The sequence below is a fragment of the Trachurus japonicus genome, chromosome 16 (assembly GCF_045865225.1).
Source record: "Trachurus japonicus isolate A0001 chromosome 16, Traja_1.0".
NCBI classification, from domain to species: domain Eukaryota; kingdom Metazoa; phylum Chordata; class Actinopteri; order Carangiformes; family Carangidae; genus Trachurus; species Trachurus japonicus.
In genome coordinates, this window is record NC_140922.1 from 34,848,770 (window position 1) to 34,868,906 (window position 20,137).

General features: G+C 43.1%; 1 protein-coding gene across 1 annotated transcript in view; it reads right to left on the minus strand.

Moving 5' to 3' along the window:
- Positions 1-7,173: 7,173 nt before the first annotated feature.
- The window catches only part of LOC146972757 (collagen alpha-6(VI) chain-like), a 42,494-nt gene continuing 29,530 nt past the window's right edge, over positions 7,174-20,137 (minus strand). The window contains exons 33-38 of the mRNA XM_085803246.1: positions 17,503-18,011; positions 16,245-16,335; positions 10,917-11,561; positions 10,748-10,835; positions 8,521-8,624; positions 7,174-7,387 (exon numbers count right to left, since the gene is read on the minus strand). Of these exons, the coding sequence (XP_085659372.1) occupies positions 7,191-7,387; positions 8,521-8,624; positions 10,748-10,835; positions 10,917-11,561; positions 16,245-16,335; positions 17,503-18,011 (1,634 nt within the window). The 3' untranslated portion in view covers positions 7,174-7,190. The remainder of the gene's footprint in view (positions 7,388-8,520; positions 8,625-10,747; positions 10,836-10,916; positions 11,562-16,244; positions 16,336-17,502; positions 18,012-20,137) is intronic.

The window sequence follows — 20,137 nt, forward strand, 5'->3', positions numbered from 1 at the left end:
TGCTGCATTCACCTGCAGTCGGGCAGACGGCCGTCGCTAACAAACCAGATGTCATTTTAGTCACAGAAGTCCAGAGAAAGACGGTAAAACGACACGACATCACCATGACAACATATTGTCACGTGTATTGTTTTGCCTCTTGTTTACATAGAGGCTTGTTTATGCCGTTACGTGCAGCGGCTGTCGTCCGTCTGCCGTCTGCCCAATTTCATGTGAATGCAGCATGAAAAATACGACTGAGTTGCTTGAGATATACAACTGCAACGCCAGATGAGAGGAATTCCTACACAATGTACCTTTAATAACAAACATAATTTAATAAATTTAATAACAAAAAGGCACACCAAAAACCATCCAAATACCTCCATGCTGCTCGTATGTAATGTCCGTCTTGTATTGAAGCCCCGACACGAGAAAGTCAATATTTCAGGCTTGTTTTGTAGCGGAAGATCCTCTTCCTAGTCCGTTCAAATCATGCAAGATTATTTGGAACAATTTCTCATGTCGGGGCTTCAATACAAGAGGGACATTACATACGAGCAGCATGGAGGTATTTGGATGTTTTTTGGTGTGTCTTTTTGTTACGAAGACAGTTGGTATCCATTTGCAACCGTCATATGGACATGCACTGCTACGCCGAGACCCCCTGTAACTCAGAGAAGCCACGGAGGACTCTGAAACTTCTCCCTTGGGTGAACTATCCCTTTAACAGTGATATTTTATAGGAGCTGGACCCGGTCCTCCAGCTATAAAACTCAGTCGCAGTAAAGAACAATTAAGTCCAACTCGTTAGCGCCGGCTCGTTAGCGTCCCTCCCAGTGGACGGAGACGGTTTGTGCAGCAGCTGCTTCTGATCACACACCTCACCGTCTCTCAGGACAAACTGAACACACACACACACACACACACCTCACGGCTGTTTTCCACCAGCACGCACTAACAGACTTTTATCATCACTGCCCAACAACAGACACATGGAAACACAAAACAGTAGCAAGGTCACAAAATAAGAGGAGGTAAAGTGAGAGAAACTCCCAAGATGGAGTCATCTCTGGTGACTCTTTAATTTACTGGCCGTTGATTACATGATGATGTCAAGTAACTGCATCATAATGTCTAGAAATAGCCCAGAAGGAGAAAAATTCTGTACTTTCCCCCAAAAATTCAAAGCATGTGTAATCTGTTGCCTTTATGAAAAACATGACATTATTTATAGGCTGTTTCTAGACATTACTACGCAATTACTTGTTATTTCTTGGCATTATCATGTAATTAACGGCCTGTAATTAAATTATTTAAGGTTTGATTAAAGGTTTGGACGACTTTCTAATAATTAAAGTGTTTTAGCTTGGAACTACACTTCACAGCAAACGGCATCAATATGATCAGATTATTGTATTGATTGTTTGGTTTATAGATTCTGTCTAAACCAACAAACAGCCAGTTAAACAAAAGATATAAATAATTTAAATTAAAAGCTAGTTTCAAATAAATCTTTATGAAAAACATGACATTACTATGAAACTGACTGTTATTTATAGGCTATTTCTTGACTTTATCATGTAATTACTTGTTATTTATTGGCTATTTCTTGACACTATCATGTAATTAACAGCCTGTAAATTAAAGGGTTACTGTTTTTTTTTTCAATAAACTGAGCAATAATCAATACAAACTGGCGGAGCTGTATTGATCAGATAATAACGACAATGAAGCGTTGAATATTCTGCAGAGATTCTGGGATCTGCATCAGCGACGAAAAATGTCAAGTATGTGGACAGACAGACTGTTGTTTTTAGTATTTACACCACATGACATCATATAATAGTACTATAACTGTAACTGTAAGTGTAACTGTAAGTGCAGGACCTCCTCCACCACCACAGGTCAGTTTACAGACGGGGAAACACCTGCAGCTCCACTCTGCTGCTGCAGCCAAACCCCCATGTAGCCAGAAACAGCTCCATGTCTTACATAACCATAAAACTCTGCTGAGTCCAGCTGAGTCCGGCCCAACTCTGATCTCCCTGTCAGAGAAAAAACTCAATAAAAACATAAAAAAACTAAAAAAAAAACCCGATCCGGTCCAACAGGATCCAGAGTCCAGACTCCAGAGTCCAGGCTGCAGCTGTTCAGGTTCGACTTCATCACTTTCACACTGGGTTTGAAACGTGGCACAGATCCTCCTTAGAGGGATAGTTCACCCAAAATTCAAATTTCACTCATTATCTATACTCCCCCTCATGTGGACTAAGGGCTGGGAGAAGTTTCAGAGTCCTCCGTGGCTTCTCTGAGTTACAGCGGGGCTCCGTGCAGCACTGCATGTCCATGCATGTTTCTTTTTTTCCCCAACAATATCTTTATTTATTTCCAGACATAGTAACACATCCATACAAAACTCCTGACCCATGTCCATCAAACCACGACCAAGACAGAACAACAAGACAACAACACAAATAAATAAATATAAATAACTAAAGAAAGAAAGCAACTTAAAGGAATAGTTCACCAAAAAATGAAATTCATAAAACTACACAAAAACCATTTAATGTTCCTCCACACTGCTCGTCCACTGCAATCCAAGTGTCCTGAAGGGAGATAGTCCAGAGTTTACTGGAAACTACCTCATTTAGGACATTTTTACAGCCTCAACAGTCCTGCATTCTGGACTATCTCCCTTCAGGACACTTGGATTGCACTGGACGAGCAGTGTGGAGGAATATTAAATGGTTGTTGTGTAGTTTTATGGAGGTTTTTGTGTCGGGCCCTGCAGTATTACTCTCATATAAAGTTTTGGTTGGACTAGGAACCGGCCTCCCGGGTCTCCAGATGCACTTTGAGGAATAAAAAACTATTGGTGAACTATTCCTTTAACTACACAATGAAAAAATAATGAAACAAATACTACATAAGCAAATAGAAAGGGGGGAATAAGTACAAAACCAACCACACACAGCTCATATTCTCACAACTGTGCACTACACTGAGTTAGATAGTGGTCATTCAGCACCAGACATAAACATTTCTCCCAAATAAAAACTGTAAATTAACTGCAGAAGGCGACTGATCATCCCCAGGTGTTTCCACCAAAGTCTTTATTCACAAGGAAATGTCTAAAGGGCTCCAGATGTTGGTTTCTTACCCCTGATCGCATACGTGATATTTTCTAACGGCAGAGTTGCTGTTCATTCTGAAATCCATTGACCTACAGTATCCTCGGCCTATCAACTCGGTCTCTTCCCAACCAACTGCAACAACGGGTCGACATCTAGATAAGACAATCGATGCTTCTTAAATACTCAATAGAAAGATTTTTGGCTCTAAATGTAATTTTATCCCTAATATTTCCTCAATACACTGTCTGCCACACAACAGTTACATTTAACAACAACAACATGGGTCAACTTCAGGAAACCTCAAGGGTTTACCTACAGTTAACAAAATAAAAGCCCAGCTGAAATACAACAACCACATCAAATCTACAAACTGACTGTAAACAGTGTGTAAATATGAGCTATACACTGCAAAAACTCAAAATCTTACCAAGAATATTTGTCCTATTTCTAGTCAAAATGTAATTTCTAGTCAAAACAAATCTCATTCTACTTAAGACTCATTACATTTAAAAAGCAGCTTGTTTTTAGACACTTTTTACTTCTTTCAAGCAGATTTTCACTTGAAATAAGTAGAAAAATCTGATAGTGGAGCAAGTTTTTCTTTCTTATTACAAACACAAAAAACTTCCTTTCACTGGCAGATTTTTCTACTTATTTCAAGTGAAAATTTGTTTGAAACAAGTGAAAATGATCTGAAAACAAGTTAATTTTTAGGTGATGAGTCTTATTTTAAGTGTAAAGAGATTAGTTTTGACTAGAAATGAGACATTTTGACAAGAAATAAGACAAATATTCTTGGAAAGATTGTGAGTTTTTGCAGTGTATAAACAGTATATGGTTTATTACTGACTGGCCGTTGCTCCTCCAGGTGTTTAGAGGGTCAGGGTCAGCTGATGTCACCGCTCTACGCTGCATTTGATTGGCTGAGCAAAAAGCCGTCGTAAAAACACAACAAATGAAATATTTCTTTTAGGGCCTACCTCGGTCCTGCCGGGGCCTCGTGGTCTCATCCAGCTGTTACAGGTGTTAGAGGTGTTACAGGTGTTACAGGTGTTAAAGGTCAGGTGACCTCGCGTGCTGCTGCACCTGTAACAGGAGGAAACAGAAGCTGATGTAAAAAACAAACAAACAGGTGAGACTGGGTTAAACTTTGTGAGGCGTCAGGACGTAACTTCAGGTGGAGTCCAGGTCCAGGACGTCCTCGGCTCAGCCAGCAGCTTCCTGTCCACACGTCCACAGACCTGCAGTTTTTAATGCATCATAATCTTATCTATTCTTTTTTATCTTTTTATTTTACTTAAAGCAGAAGTAAGTGATCCGGTCGTTTTGGCTAATGCTGCGTTCCAGGCAGGCTTTTGAAACCTATTACAGCTTCAAGTCACAACTTACGACTTTGTAGCGTTCCAGACAACCCACTCGTGTTTCTCCGACCTGTTTTACCTGTGAAAGTCACTATAACGGCCACTCGTAACTTCTGACCCGTGAACTCGTACCAGATCGAACTGGTACCACTTCACAGGTCGGAAAAACACGAGTTACGAGTTGCCTTGAACGCACCATAACTTCTTGTCAGCCGACGGAGTTAGCAGCCCCCGCCCTCGTCATGGATCTATTGGTCCTCGTCCCTACGTCACCACATTCAGGCTCATCCCTTGGCTGCACACACAGAGAGGACTGCCCCTTTATGCCGTTCTCTCTCCTCATTGGATAAAACTTGTAGGATACAAGGAAAGTTTTCTCCTGGGCTCAGAGCAGAGCAGAGTGACTGACAGACCCGTGTTTCAGACCAAACACTCTATAGAAGTGATTGCTGTCGGAAGATACAACTATTTAAGACTTAGATTAACACAAAAATATCGCTTACTTCTGCTTTAACAAAACTGCTGCTGTCTCTTCCTTAGAATTATTGTCTTTTTTTTTTCAAATGTGTCTCCTTTTTGTGTGTCTCCAAACAACATGACAGGGAGGACGGCTTCTCACTCCCATGTTAAACAAAGTGACAATAAATTGAGTTAAATTGAAGGAATTGAATTGAAACACACACCTGAGCACACACTGAGAATCAGAGCCGGCCCAGGGCATAAGCAAACTAAGCACCTGCTTGGGGCCCTGTGACTATTGGGGGCCCCAAATGGCATGAAACTTTTTTAAATTGTAGTGTGTAACTTTTGTCAATCCTTAGAGAAACACTGCGTAATTACAAAAACATATTAAATTATTGTTGCATTTCAAGTTGTTGTTGCACTTTTCCGTTGCAGTTTATTTAAAACCCAAAATTTTAAAAAGCAGATGATGTTTTTACAGTAAATGCATTGTCTGTTGGTTTATTTTGTTACTATTAGTCGACCTAGGTGACATTCAGTATCCCAGTACTACATCAATATGAATATTAAATGTAAATCAACCCCAGGCTGCTGCACTTTTAGCTGAATTTGGTGCCATTTCACCATGATGATTTGTAATGACGAGTAAAAAATGAAATAGTATTATTGGCAGTAATAGAGGGCACCAAAATAAAGATTTAGCTTAGGGCCCCATGGAGGCTTGGGCCGGCCCTGCTGAGAATAAAACCTGCAGTAACTTCTGTCACTGTTGTACTGACCAACAGCCTCGTTAACGCTGCTGCCGCCCCCTGCTGGTCTCTGGACAAACACACACTTTCATTTACAACATATTAATTAAATGAGTTAAGGTTTTATTAAAGGTTTGGACGACTTTCTGATAAATAGCGTGTTTATATTTGGTGTCTGCAGTTGAAACAAACAACTATACTTATCGTATCAGTATTGATTTTCAATATTATAACAGCAAACGGCATCAATATGATCAGATTATTGTATTGATTGTTTGGTTTATAGATTCTGTCTAAACCAACAAACAGCCAGTTAAACAAAAGATATGAATAATTTAAACTAAAAGCTAGTTTCTTCTGGTCAAATACATTGATAAAGGTGTGAATGTACTTTCCTGAACCACATCACCAGATTTATAATCCGGTGATGTGGCGCCGCCTTGTGGCAGACAGGGAGCACTGCAGGCTGCAGCTGGAAACATCTGGGCCCAGTTGTTCAAAAGTAATCTGATCAGATTCTGGATAATGGATTGATTGGATTAAACCAGTACAGTGATAAAGTAAATACAGAAAACGTTTGATTATTTCACAAATGAAGAACTTTTCCCCAACTACCAGATATTTACATGAAAACGGAAATTTGAAGTTTCGATTTTGACGATTGAATTTGAAACACATGGAAAAATATCCACAATGTATTTGACTAATGTATTGAATATTTGCTTTTTTTATTCATTTAAAGGGATAGTTCACCCAAAATTGAAATTTGGGTGAACTGGGAAGAGGACAGACCCTGGTTCGTCCAAATTTGACGAACCGGGAACCGGGCTTCGAGAAGCTTCCGCTATTAAACAAGCTTGGAATATAGACTTTTTTTTTTTTTTTCGGGACAATTTCGCATTTCGGGGCTTCAATACAAGACGGACATTACAGACGAGCAGCATGGAGGTATTTGGATGTTTTTTGGTGTGTCTTTTTGTTACGAAGACAGTTGGTATCCATTTGAAACCGTTATATGGAAATTTCAAATTTGGGTGAACTATCCCTTTAACCTCATGCTGCTGTTCTAGCTGTTGTTTACAGACCTGTCAGCCTTCAGTCTCATACTCAGTCACATTTAACACTCAGGATCTGGATTCGGTCAAACATTACATGATCCTGGATGGAAAAACAAGGGATTTAAAGATCCAGGCTGAGACACTGACAGACGATGCTGAGCTCTGGTGGATTCCTGTCATGTAACTTTTAATAATTATTATTAAAAAAAATAATAAAAAAAACTGGATCAGTACAAAAACAAAAATATCTCATGCTGCTATGGAAACGTGGAAACGAGAAGTGATGGAGGAAGCAGATGGATCCTGAGTCACGGCGGTGAAACATGAATATTATTAATGAGCGATGATTGTTCCTTTAAAACGTCCACGAGTCCTTTTAGTCCCGGCTTCGCTTCAGTGCCGGCGTTGGGCCACGACTCCTTCTACTCCTCCTCCTCCTCCTCCTCATCCTCCTCCTCCTCTTCCTCCCACGGTCTTCATGGCACACAGGTTCATACACTCCCTCTGCGTGGCGAAGCGGTTGGCGTTCCCGCCGCAGCCGCCGTACCTGAAGGGCAGACAGCGGCGGTGCTCGCTGCTGAAGAACCACATGATGCTGAAGGAGCTGCAGCTGCCGCGCTCACGAGGGAGCCAGCAAACATCTGGACCAGAGGGAGAGAGTGTGTAAGTGTGCAGGGCCGTTGTCTAGGGGAGAAAGGTGATGATAACTCTAGGGGCCCAGCGCCCAGTGGGGCCCACAAAAACCCCAGTAGTCTAATCTTTGTATGACTGATTTATTCTGCTTAGACCCTGACTAATACTCATAGTAATGCTGCATTAGCATCAAAACAAGGTAGGCTAAATAAGAAATGATAATACATACGTAGTCTAAGAAAAAGTGGAAAAGTCAGGGGGCACTGGGGTACTCTTACTTTTACTTAAAGTAAATTTAACTTTTGGATACTTAAGTACCTTTAAAAGCAAGTACTTTTTTATTCTTACTCCAGTAACATGTCGACTGAGCTACTTTTACTTGTAACAGAGTAAATTTTGACCAGTAGTATTTGTACTCTTACTCAAGTACTGGGGTGGAGTACTCTGTCCATCTCTGTGTGTGTTAGTAAATGAGTGTGTGTGCAAGAGTGTGTGTACCTTTAGCAGCCAAACTGATCGGTTTCGTCATCTCAGGGATGTTTGAAACTGTTGGGAAACACACACACACACACACAGTTAGGCTTTGGTCTGTAAAATACAGGACAACCACTTCCATCTGTAGACGACTGTGCGTTACCATGGATACGGACCGAACAGTGACACCAACACATGGTCGTGTAGCTACATCTGGCTCAGAGATCATTGTGTTTTTTTTGTTTTTTTGACATAGTTTGGTTCATTTATTAAACCAAAATCTAAATTTCTATTCTTGTTATTTCTGTTTCATTCTGAATCGACTCTGAAGTTTCAAAGTAAAACTTCCTGTAACTGGAAAAAAAAAAGAAAGAAAACATGTTCCACTTTCTATATCGGCCATTTTCTATTCAAAATTTGAAAAAAAATAAATAAATAAAAATTCACTGCAAGACAGTCGACAAACTAAGCAGCTGTGTGTTCTGGTATGAAAATATAAAGTTTAGCTCGTTAAAAATCTCTCTCACTTTTAAATCCTTTTGGGAGGTGACGATAATCTGGACTTGAATAGAAAATATTATTAGACATGAATTTATTCAGTCTACATTTATTCTATTGTTGTTTGTATAGTGCATTATGAATCTGTGTGTGTGTGTGTGTGTGTTACCATTGACGTAGGTCACTGGACTCTGACTGAGGTCTCTGGTCTCCTCCTCCTCCATCAGCGGTGGCTCGTCAGCCATCCACCCGTCAGGCTGGGCCGACCCCTGACTGCACACAGAGGTCACAACTAAGTCATCTGAGTTGAGTTTATTTAAGTTGTATCATTCATTAAAATAATGAAAAATAAAAACAGTTTACTGCATGAACGGGGGCAGAAAGAAGCAAACTTATATTGTCTACCCCAGTGATCCTCACTATTTTTTTCACAAGAGCCACATTGGCAGTGCAAAATCACGGGGAGAGCCACTTTTGCGACAACATACTAAGTCACTTTTGCAAATGTGCATTTCTACATATAAATTGGACATCCCACCAAAAAAGAAACAACACAGCAAGTACATTTTCATTTAAGACCATGGGCCCTATTTTCCTGGTGCAACTCAGGGGGGCGCAGCGAGGCGAGCCCTGACGCAGCTGGCGAAGTGGTATTTTCCTCCAGTGCAACAACGTGCGCAGCGGATTCGGTAAATTGGTAGACTGCTGTGCGCCGAGATGGGAGTGGTCGCGCAGCAGGGGGAGGTGTCGACAGATTCACCGTGGCGCAGTGACAATTTGTTGCCGATAGACCGCGCAGAGAGTGCGCCGAAAGCTCGCCAGCTCCAACCTGGTCTAATCTCAGCGCAAGGCGAAGCGCAGCCAGCGGACTGGTATTTTGACTGTCCAGCGCGCAGTGCAGACACGTCACCAAGACCCCACAGGCAGGTTTCCACAGTTCCAGGCACATTTAAATGCAATTAATAATAATAATAATAATAATAATAATCATCACAATAACCCCTATTGTAACTATCTGAATCAGCACATACACGTATATCTATATAGATTGTCCCGTCACACTGATGACAGATCAAAGGCTGTCGGCATGCGTAATAGAAACTCAGCCTGACTGAATTAACACAGATGAAACCAGGGAGGGACTGGACTAAAAAGCAGCCGTGGATGTCCCAAGAGCAGGTGTTGACACTACACACTGTGCCGTTGAGATGATCCTATATTTATTTATTTACTTATTGATTTATTAGGGGCCAGCGCCGCATCGTCACGCGACCATAACAAATAAAACTGAAAACAAATAAACTATCATCTCTCACAGCAAACCACAACCAGCCTCGGCATCAGATAGTGAGCAGATATTAACATCTCCCATCTCAGGTAAATTCTAAAGAAAAAAGAAAAAGAGAGACGCTCCGTGATGCCTCCTTTACGCATTACGCATGCTGACAGCCTTTGATCTGTCATCAGTGTGAGGGAGAATCGATATAGATATACGTGTATGTGCTGATTCAGATAAAATAAATAGGGGTTATTGTGATTATTAATCACATTTAAATGTGCCTGGAACTGTGGAAACCTGCCTGTGAGGTCTTGGTGACGTGTGCGCACCAAGTCAATTGCCTCCCTCTTCCACGGTGAAATCAAACGTGCGCCTCGCGCGCGCGGCGGATTTAAAGGCGAGGAGAGGAGCTCATTTGATTGGTGAAGATCTGACTCGGCTGTGTCAAACCCACTCCACGCCTTCTCTCCTCCCTCTATGCCATTTGCGCCGGTGGGAGGGAAGTAGGCAGGATGCGCCCCGCTGCGTTTCGAAGGAAAATTGCAAACTGCTCCTGGACACGCCTCGTTGGCGAAGCGAAGGCGAGGCGCAGGCCTGATCCGCTCCGCCTGCGGGAAGGGGAAGCTGGCCATGCATGTCCTTGACTTTCTTAATGTAGTTTGTTGTCAATCACAGTGAGGGTTTGTTGCATATTAAACACAGAGGGTTCATGCCGAACAAATAAAAATTCGTCTGCCCACTTGTCTTGAAATTTTCTGTGCTCATCTTGTGCTTCCTATTTTTTTGTTTCTTACTGGGTAGCCTACACCGTTTGCCTTCATCCCCTCTCTGGTGTCTTCGTGCTGATTTTTGTTTGCTGCTTCCTCAGACTCTCACCCACTCCACTATTCGTTACAACACTGTGTGTCTGTCCGTCTGGTTTTTGAGCTGGTTTCTCTCCTTTTTCTTGTTAAAAACGGTCCATCACGCTGGCTAGCGGAGCTAACGTAGCTAGCGGAGCTAACGTAGCATGCCGGCAAACGTGCGCTGCGGTCAAGTGTTGTAAACAATGCCACATGGCCTGCGGGCTGCGTTGCCAGGTTTGACAATTCATTTCAGTTCATTCATGGAGACTCACCCCCGACTGAGTAAGTCGCTGTCGCCTCGGCCGGGGAGTCGACTGCAGGTCTGCCTCAGAGAGGGAGGGGGGTACCTGTTGATCCCCTCTGAAACAAACAGGACAGATGTGTCAGTGCAGCGTCACAGCAGAGTCCAGATGTTGCCGATGTGCCGGGTCGTGGCCTCACTGTGGACGGCGTTGAGGAAGACCCTGAAGAAGCGCTGGACGTAGCCCTGCTCGTCCGCCTTCAGCCGGTCCACGTGGATCAGGTGCTGCTGGACCGGAGCGCTGGCCAGCTGCTCCGCCTGCGTGCGGCTGTAGCGGTCGCCCACCGTCACCACGAACAGCGCCACGCCCTCGCACTGGGCCTTCTGGGAGACGCGCTGCAGCAGGGCGCGGTCGGCCGAGGACGTCTCGGTGCCCACCACGGCCAGCAGCACCTTCTTCCTGCGGGCCGGGCCTCGCAGCACCTCCCTCAGGGTGTACTGCAGCGTGTGGCCCAGCGCCGAGGAGCCGCCCCGCTGCTGCATCCTCTGGACCAGGTGGCTCCGCATCGAGTCCCGGTTCTGGTACGTGGCGAATCCGAACTCCAGCTGGGGGGTCTGGGCGCCGCTCTGCTGGACCACGGCCACCCGGGCCTGGGTGGAGGCCTGTCGAGGCTGCTGGCTCACCACCAGCTGCTCCACCACTGAACCCAGCAGCTGCTGAGCACCGGCGAACTCGTCAGCCTGCATCTCCCTGGAGCCGTCCAGCAGCACGGCCAGGTCCACGTCCACCTGCTGCGGCTGCAGCTCGGGGCTGAAGGAGCATTGGTCTGGGTGTGTGCAGGGGTCTGAGCACCGGAGTCAAACATCAGCAGCCTGTTGCACCAGCTCTGTGTAAGTTCTACCTTAAGTTAGAGTGTAAAGTCCACACTAAATGATACGTTGAAACTAGTTAAGGTGATACTTAAGATGTATCTTTGTTTAGTTGCACCACAGAGACTTACGTTTCATCTTAACAACGTCTAAACTAAGCAAGACGTTGTCGCAGATGGTGACGTAATCACATAAAGTAGCCAATGAGAGAAAAGTATCATTCCTCGTGCAGTGTTTAACGTCTCATGTGAAATCCTCCCTCAACCGGTCAACGACTGGAGAAAAACACAGCGACATCGAGTGGCGAAACTGTCGACTACAAGGTAAGGTTGGCTTGAGGCATTCACAATAAATCACGGTAGTTTTTTTTGTTTTGTTTTGTTTATTTTTTATGTACTAGGCCATCACGTTAGTTGAAACAATGTAACTAACAAGCATGATTGACACACAGCAGCCTACCGCTCTGACAGCTTAATTTTTGTCAGATCCAACATCCCTTGTGAATTAATAAATCGTTAAATAGTCACTTGTTGAGCTGTGAAAACATTAAAATATTTTTAACAAAGATAGAGGGACAAATACAAACAGTTAGGCAAACGTTTAGAGCCGCTGTGTATCCGTCCGTTGTCAAGTCAACGGACGATCCGGTTCCATAACGGAGCACAGCTGTCCGTTAACTGACCGGTAATATCCGTTAGCACGGGCTTGCCTTAATGACTAGGCTACGAGGAAAAATAAAATCGAAATTTCTTCCTTCTAAATTGGATCCTAAATTAAATATGAGGCTATTTAGGAGCAAACTAGTGGACAAATGTTAAAAAAAAAAAAAAAAAGCACAGGGAACAGACAGACTCCCTGATCATGTAGGCTAAAGCCCCGCATAAGGGTCCCGTCCCCGTAAAGCCGGATTTCCGCCGAATCAACGATCTCTTTATTACTATTATTATGATTATTATTTGCTATTATTTGATGTTTTACCGTGACGTAGGGTTCACGTCATGATAACTTTGACCAGTCAGTTTTCTTTGTTTGTAACCATGGACAGCTCCTACCGGATCGCGCTGCTGTGTCGCAACCCCCCCCCCCCCCCACACACACACACACACACACACCTGAGAGGAAACCTACATTTTAGTGTAGTGTTAAAAGACTATACCTATAAAGCACAAAGTAATGCTTTATTAACGACTCAAGACGGTTACATATGTAGCGTCCACCGGGCGGCGGTGCGAGTGTAACTTGTAGCCTTTGTGATATCTGCATCTCCCCGTGAGTTTTTCCTCACCCGGTTCACCACTCTAACGGCAGATATGTGTAGTAGCTACTGCTTGTAAAGTTCTCTGAGGCAAATTGGTTATTTGTAAATTTGAGTTATAACTACATTTTGACTGATTGATTACTTTGTGTCCTCTTGCAGGGGTTTGACAATGACTGACCGCAGAGCAAGAAAAAGAAATTTCACACATGAAGAGATAATCATATTAATTACTAAATATAAACAACATCAAGCAATCTTGGAATCGAAATTCAACAACTTTGTTACAAATAAAAAAAAACAAGAAATCTGGGATGACATCACAAATGCCATAAATGCGAAAGGAGTCGAGCACAGGGACGTTAAGGAGGTACGGAAGAAGTGGAGCGACCTGAAAATGCAAGCTGTGGAGGACTTTCCTCGTCATGTCCCCACAGGAGGAGGACCTAAGCCTGACATGGGGCCATACTCGACGCTGGTGCTGGATATCATCGGAGAGGACTCTCCCTCTGTTGTTGGACTTTCAGATGGGATTGAAAGTGAAAGTCCCCAAGAACCTCCAGCTGCAAGAGCAACCCCGTCACCACCTACACCAGCTCCTCCACCTAAAGCAGCCTCACCAACCTTCATTTCACCAGCTGAAGAACCTGTGCCATCACCAGCATCTCACCAACACCCTGAGCCCTCCTGTCGTGCAGGAAAGAGTAGGCCTAAACCCCGCATCCAGGAAGAAGCTTGCAGCCCGCCTGTGCCACCACCAGCCAAGCGTCCTAAAGAACACATGCCTCCTGCTCCAATCATGTCTGAGGACTTACATAAACTCAGATGCCAATTATTTAATGCGGAGATTGAAAAACTAAATCATGAGACACAAAAAATCAAAGCAGAAAAAGAAAAAATTGAACTTGAAAAAGTAAAATTGAATTTAGAAATTTTCAAACTGGAAGAGGATCTGAAAGCACAGGGATACACCGTCACACTTACAACTGCACTTACACCTTAGGATACCATCAGACACACACTAATGATTACATTCGATTTTGATTATTTATTATTATACAGCATTTGTATTTCTTTCTTGTTTTGTAATTGAACAAGAATTAGAAAATTATTATTAGATAGAGTTAGAAAATAAGTAATTGTTTGATTCAATATGTAGGCCTATTATTTGAAAAAATATTATTAGATAGAATTAGAAGTAATTGTTTGATTAAATATAGAAAATAAGTAATTGTTTGATTAAATATAGAAAATAAGTAATTGTTTGATTCAATATAGAAAATAAGTAGGCTAATTGTTTGATTCAATAGGCTATGTATTATTTGAAAATGGAAATTAGATCATTTTGTATGTGTATGATATATCAATTAGAATTTTTTTTGTGTGTGTATTAATCTGTAGCCTATAATAAAAGCAATACTGTTATGATCATGTTCCTTTTCTTCTTTTCTGATTTGTCAGCCAAAGTAGGATGCTGCAATATAGGCACGAACAGTTGCAGCTTCATTTTGTAGATGGTCTTCGTGAAAATGAACTTGTAGGTCGCCATCATCTTCATTCATAACTTCCTCCTCCACTAGTGGCACTTTCCACATCATCGCAAGGTTGTGAAGGACAACGCAGGCACCCGTTACTGCAGCAGCTCTGTCAGGTTCCATTAAAATGCCTGTGACCAAAGGCACGACAAAGTGGAATAAGTCAGTCCCTATAGAATATGCAATCTTGATCATTTATGATGTTTGGCTACCTGAACAATAATCTTATAAATTATTAATATGATGTTCCATTAGGCTATTAGTCTACAAATAAAGAACGAATTAGGTACATTAATTCAATATAATGCAAACCTCTCTGCAAACAGGCCCATCGATTTTTGAGGACACCAATACATCGCTCCACCACATTTCTTGTTCGGATATGAGCTGAATTGTAGCGCTGCTCACTGGCACTTGTGGGGTTTAAATACGGTGTCATCAGCCATTTCCGCAGGGGGTACCCCGAGTCGCCTAGCAACCTCCCGGGGTATCTTCCTGCCTCGAAGTCTCTCCAGAGGCTGGACTGCCTGAGGATGAAGCTGTCATGCTTTGCCCCTGGCCATTTGATGACAGCGTTGGTTATCTTCAAATCAGCATCACACACAACCATGGCGTTGATCGAAGGAAACCCCTTTCGGTTTACAAAGTCGTTTTCATTCTTCTGTGGCCTCTTCAGTCTGATGTGTGTTCCATCCACGCAGCCAAGGATGTCTGGAAAAGCTGCGATCTGATAGAACTTCTGACGGGTCGCATTTTGTTCTTCAGCCGTTGGGAACTTCACATATTGGTTAAAGCGCTGGCACAGTGCTACCGCGACAGCTCTTATTGTTCTACACACGGTAGATTTGTGCACACGGATCGAGTCCCCAACCAAGTTTTGAAAAGACCCGGTGGCAAAGTAGCGAAGTGCCAGACAAACTTGCAGTGAGGGACTGAGTGCTCCGTTTCTCTCCGTCTGATGCTCCAGTTCCGCGGCGAGTAGATCAGTGATCCGCTGAATCTCCGCTCGTGGGAAACGAAACCGTGAATATAAATCCACATCATCATAAATATCTAAAGGGTGTATTCTGTCACGAAGAACACGCGGCCGATGTAAAACAGCTGGGAGAAGAAGTTGATCTCTCTCCCCCTCCTCCAAATCATCCCACCTCTCCAAACGTTGCGCCATGACAACCACTACGGATGACTTTACACCTGCCAAGAACTAAGTGTAGGATTTAAGTTATAACTTATGACTACGTTGTAACTATCTCAGCTGGTGCAACACTTAAAATCAGTAAACTAAATAGTGCATATCTGAGGCATTTAGGGCAGTGGTCCTCAAAGTGTGGTCTGGGGACCCCCGGGGGGGGGTGGTTTTTGTAGAATTTTAAAAACATTTTTCTTGAAATTTGACCACTTTTTTTTAATCTTTTTCATAATTTGACCCCTTTTTATTTCAAAATGTGACCACCTTTTTTTTTTTTTTTTTTTTTTTAGAAATTTGACCACTTTTTTTTCTTAATTTTATCACTTTTTTGTAGAATTTAAAAAACTTTTTTCTTGAAATTTCACCCCTTTTTTTTCCAAAATTTGACCACTTTTTTTTTTTTTTTTGGAATTTAATCACTTTTTTGTGGAATTTTAAAAACGTTTTCTTTTTTTAAAAATTCAATTAAAATCACATTTTGTTCCTGAATCCACCAAACTGTTGGAATCAGATTAATCTTAATGTTTTGGATTCGGATTTATATTGTATTGATGGATTGTTTGTAATCAGGGCGTCACTGGAAAAGAGAGCTTGTTCTCAATTTGCCCTCAATGAATAAATAAAGGTAAAAGAAAAGAAAGGGCCTACTTAAAGGTTTTGAACAATGGAGACAACGTACCGTAACAAATGGCACAGTTCTTCACACTCCTCAAGTCAGCAGCCATGTCCCTCCCCAGCACTGTGACGACGTAGTGTTTTGTGTCATCAACCTGAGATGAAACAGAGGCTGTCATCATCAGTGGATAAACCCAGAGGAAACATTAGAAAGACAGGGAGCTCAGTGTCTGGCACTGAGAGAAGAACTCCAGTCGTTAAGCACAAGAATCATTTTTATCCTCTGGAAGACAAACTGCTGAAGGTCTGGGATGTCTCCAAACATCATCAAACTAAACAAAAAGATGTTTTTTTTCCTGATCTCTCTTGTCTGGTTCAACAACTTCTTCAATTGATCATCAGTAGCTCAGAGAGTTCTTCAGGCTCTCATCCTGCTGGGCTGAAGTCCAAGAGCACTCTGCCTGATCCAAATCACAGCCAGGGGATGAAATTAAGAATATATTTTAAAGGCAACTTTGGCATCCCTAGTCTAAAAAATGGGTGCAATCTTAAAAACGTTTGGGGATCACCAATTTAAAAAAAAAAAAAAAGCTTTAAGTTATTCTTTATAGATGAAAATCCTAAACAAATAGAGAGCATACCAATAACATTGAGAATAAAGACACATTCTCAGTCTTACATACCAAATACATATACTACATACCGTAAATTCTCAAATAAAAGCAGGGTCTCCAACAAACTCTGGCCTCCTGTACTGGGCCGGGTCTGGCTCCAGATTTGAGCAAATAAAAGCTGGTCTCAATTAGAAGCCAGGTCTATTGCTATTTTCTGCTAATTTTTGTGAAAGAACAAAACCTCTCAAAGCCCAAGATTGGCCAACTGAGCAGTTGCTAAGCTGCTTCATTTATGATAGAGTTCTCACCGTAGGCGGACTCACGAGCATACATTCTCGTGAACTCTTTCCTTCTATTCTTACTCTTTTAAACTATAATTATTAGTATTATAATATTATATTATAATATAATATAGTAGTATTATATTGATATACAGTATTGTATGTACTGTATTATATAGAATTTTTCTGTGTAATTTATTAACCTTGTTTTTCAATTTTAGCACTCCCCTCCCCCTTCCCCTTCAGGCTGCACTTGAAAATAAGAATTTTGTTCTTAATTTGCTTGCCTGGTTAAATAAAGGTTAAATAAATAAATAACAACAGAACCATCTGAGAAGATTTCCCATCTTTGCTGAACATAAGATTTTTTCAACAAGCCACTTCAGTGGCTGAGAGCCAAAGAAAAGAAAAGAAAAGAGGGACCTACCTCCATGGCTCGAGCAATCGCAGGCGTGTTCCTCAGAGAGATGACCGCAGGGAAAATGTTGAGGGCCCGGTACTCCATGACAGAGGTGACCATGTCGTTGACGTCCTGGGTCGGTCCACCAGAGAAGAACACGGCCACCTTCCTCATCATCATCCCTGCTCGGACGCGCTTGAAGACATTCTGACCCACGAAGCGCATGGCGGCGGCGAGTTGGCGTTGGGAACTGCTGCGCTCTGGGACGATGTTCCTCACGGACTCCAGCAGCTGCTTCTTGCTGTGGTAGTCCTGGAAACGGATCAGGTACCGGACGTTGGTGTTGTAGCCCACCACCACCACCCGGGCGCCCGTGGGACAGTTGCTCTCAGAGACAGTGATGTCATCCAGCAGGGACAGGAGGGCGGAGCGCTGCCTCTCAAAGGCGGCTGGGGTCACGTCCTCGGACATGTCCAGACCGAAGACAAGCTCCGTGGGGAAGGCCGGGCAGGCAGACATTCCTGGAGGAGGTAAAGCTGCAGTCAGATAAATCCCAGAATCCTTAGAGTGAAAAGAAGAGGTTCCTACAACAGACATTTTCCTGGGTTAAATGGATTTAGCTGCTGCAGCAGACAACATTGTGTTGTACTGTTCTGATCTCCTCACACTGAATCACAGAGAATCTCAAAGAGAAACAAGAACTGTTTCCAAGAGTCTGAGGACGATACAACACATGTCGTGCCATCAGGATGTGGTCCTGATGGCACTATTGGCCTATGACCTTCATCACTCACTGGACCAGTTCACAGCTGCGTGTGAAGCAGCTGGGATGAGGTTCAGAACCTCCAAGTCTGAAGCCATGGTTCTCAGCAGGAAACCAATGGACTGCCTACTCTTGGGATAGTAGTGTTGTGGTACTCGAGACCGGTCTTGGTCTTGGTCAAGACCTTTGACATTTTATTCGGCCTCGACCCCTCTCAAAGTCTTAGTCTTGATCTAGATATGATCTGGTCTTGGTCTTGTCTCAATCTTGGGTTAGGCGGTCTTGACCACAACACTACAGAGTAGGGAACAAGTCTTTGCCCCAAGTGAAGGAGTTCAAGTATCTCAGGACCTTGTTCAAGGGGTATTGGGCATTGGAGTGTAAGATTGGCCAGAGAATTGCCACAGCAGGAGTGGTATTACAATTGCTGTACCTCACCACGAGAGCTGAGCGAAAAGTCAAAGCTCTCGATCTACTGGTCGGTCTCCGTTACTACCATCACCTGTGGTCATGAGTGATTGGGCCATGGCCGAAAGAACAAGGTTGTGGATACAAGCAGTCGAAATGGGTTTTCTCAGGAGGATAGGCTGAGGTCTCCCTTTGAGATAAGGTGAAAAGTTCAGTCATCCATGAGAGGCTCAGACCCACTGCTCCTTTGTGTGGAAAAGAGTCAGTTGAGGCGGTTTGGGCATCTGGTAAGGATGCCTCCAGGGAGCCTCCCTATAGGAGGTGTTCTTGGCACCTCCACCTGGGAGGAGGCCACGGGGCAGACCGAGGACTAGTTGGATCATGTAGTATACCAGTACACTATGTACTTATTTGTGTAGTGTACGAATTTCAGCAGTTAGTGTTGTCTCTAATCAAATACTATTGTTGTTCACTTACCAGAATTGAGAAACACAACCGTTGCCAATGTCTTTTGTGGACCACTAGACATCTACCAGCTTGTTTTGTTTGTAATTTCAATTGGCTATAATGAACGCCCTACTCATACTTTTTTGTTGCTTGTGTGGGCCACCTATTAATGCGAGGTGGAGACTACGCCGCCAAAGCATTGGCCTACCGATATGTTGATTTACATATATTAAATACCCGCTACCTTGCCGAAACGGCGATCATTGAGGGTGGGAAGTGTCCATTGTTCCACACTCAACTTTTTGACCGTTATGAGTTATTGAAGATTGAATGGATGGACTCAACGCTACACAACAAACTGTGATGTTTGTGTATTCAAAAACCTTTCTATCAGAACCAGCATGAACTTCCTCAGCAGTTTGAGCAGCAGTAGCTGGTCTGTTGGACCAGTGAGTCTTGGCACTGCTCCTTCCTTTGGACAAACCTCTGATAGATCCTGACCACTGCAGACCAGGAACACCCCACAAGAGCTGCAGCTGTTGAGATGTACTGACGCAGTCGTCACTGTTTGGACCTCATTGTCAAACTCCTGACACTTGAACCATTTTTCCTGCTTCTAACACATCCGCTCTGAGACAACATGTTCTCCTGTTGCCTCATATATTCAACCCACTAACAGGAGCCATGCTCAAGTGTTATTCACCTGTCAGTGCTCATCATCCTAGGTTGTTAATTTCTCCCCTGTTTCTTTTAATGATTCCCTTGCTTTCACTCTCTTATTTATCTATCTATCCAGCTCATCTCTTCTGTTCGAACTTGGACTTCAGCCGTTCATCATCATCGACTCTGAGTCTGATCTCACCAACAATCTGAGTCCAAAATAAACTCCACACACGAGACCAGAGAGGGAGGGGGTGAGAGGTGTCGATGTTTATCTGATACTTTCAGTGGTTTGGCAGCTCGTCAGCAGTGGATCATGTGACCGTACTCACCACTACCACAGTTCACAGATACACAACACAGAGAGGTACGCACCAGCAGAAC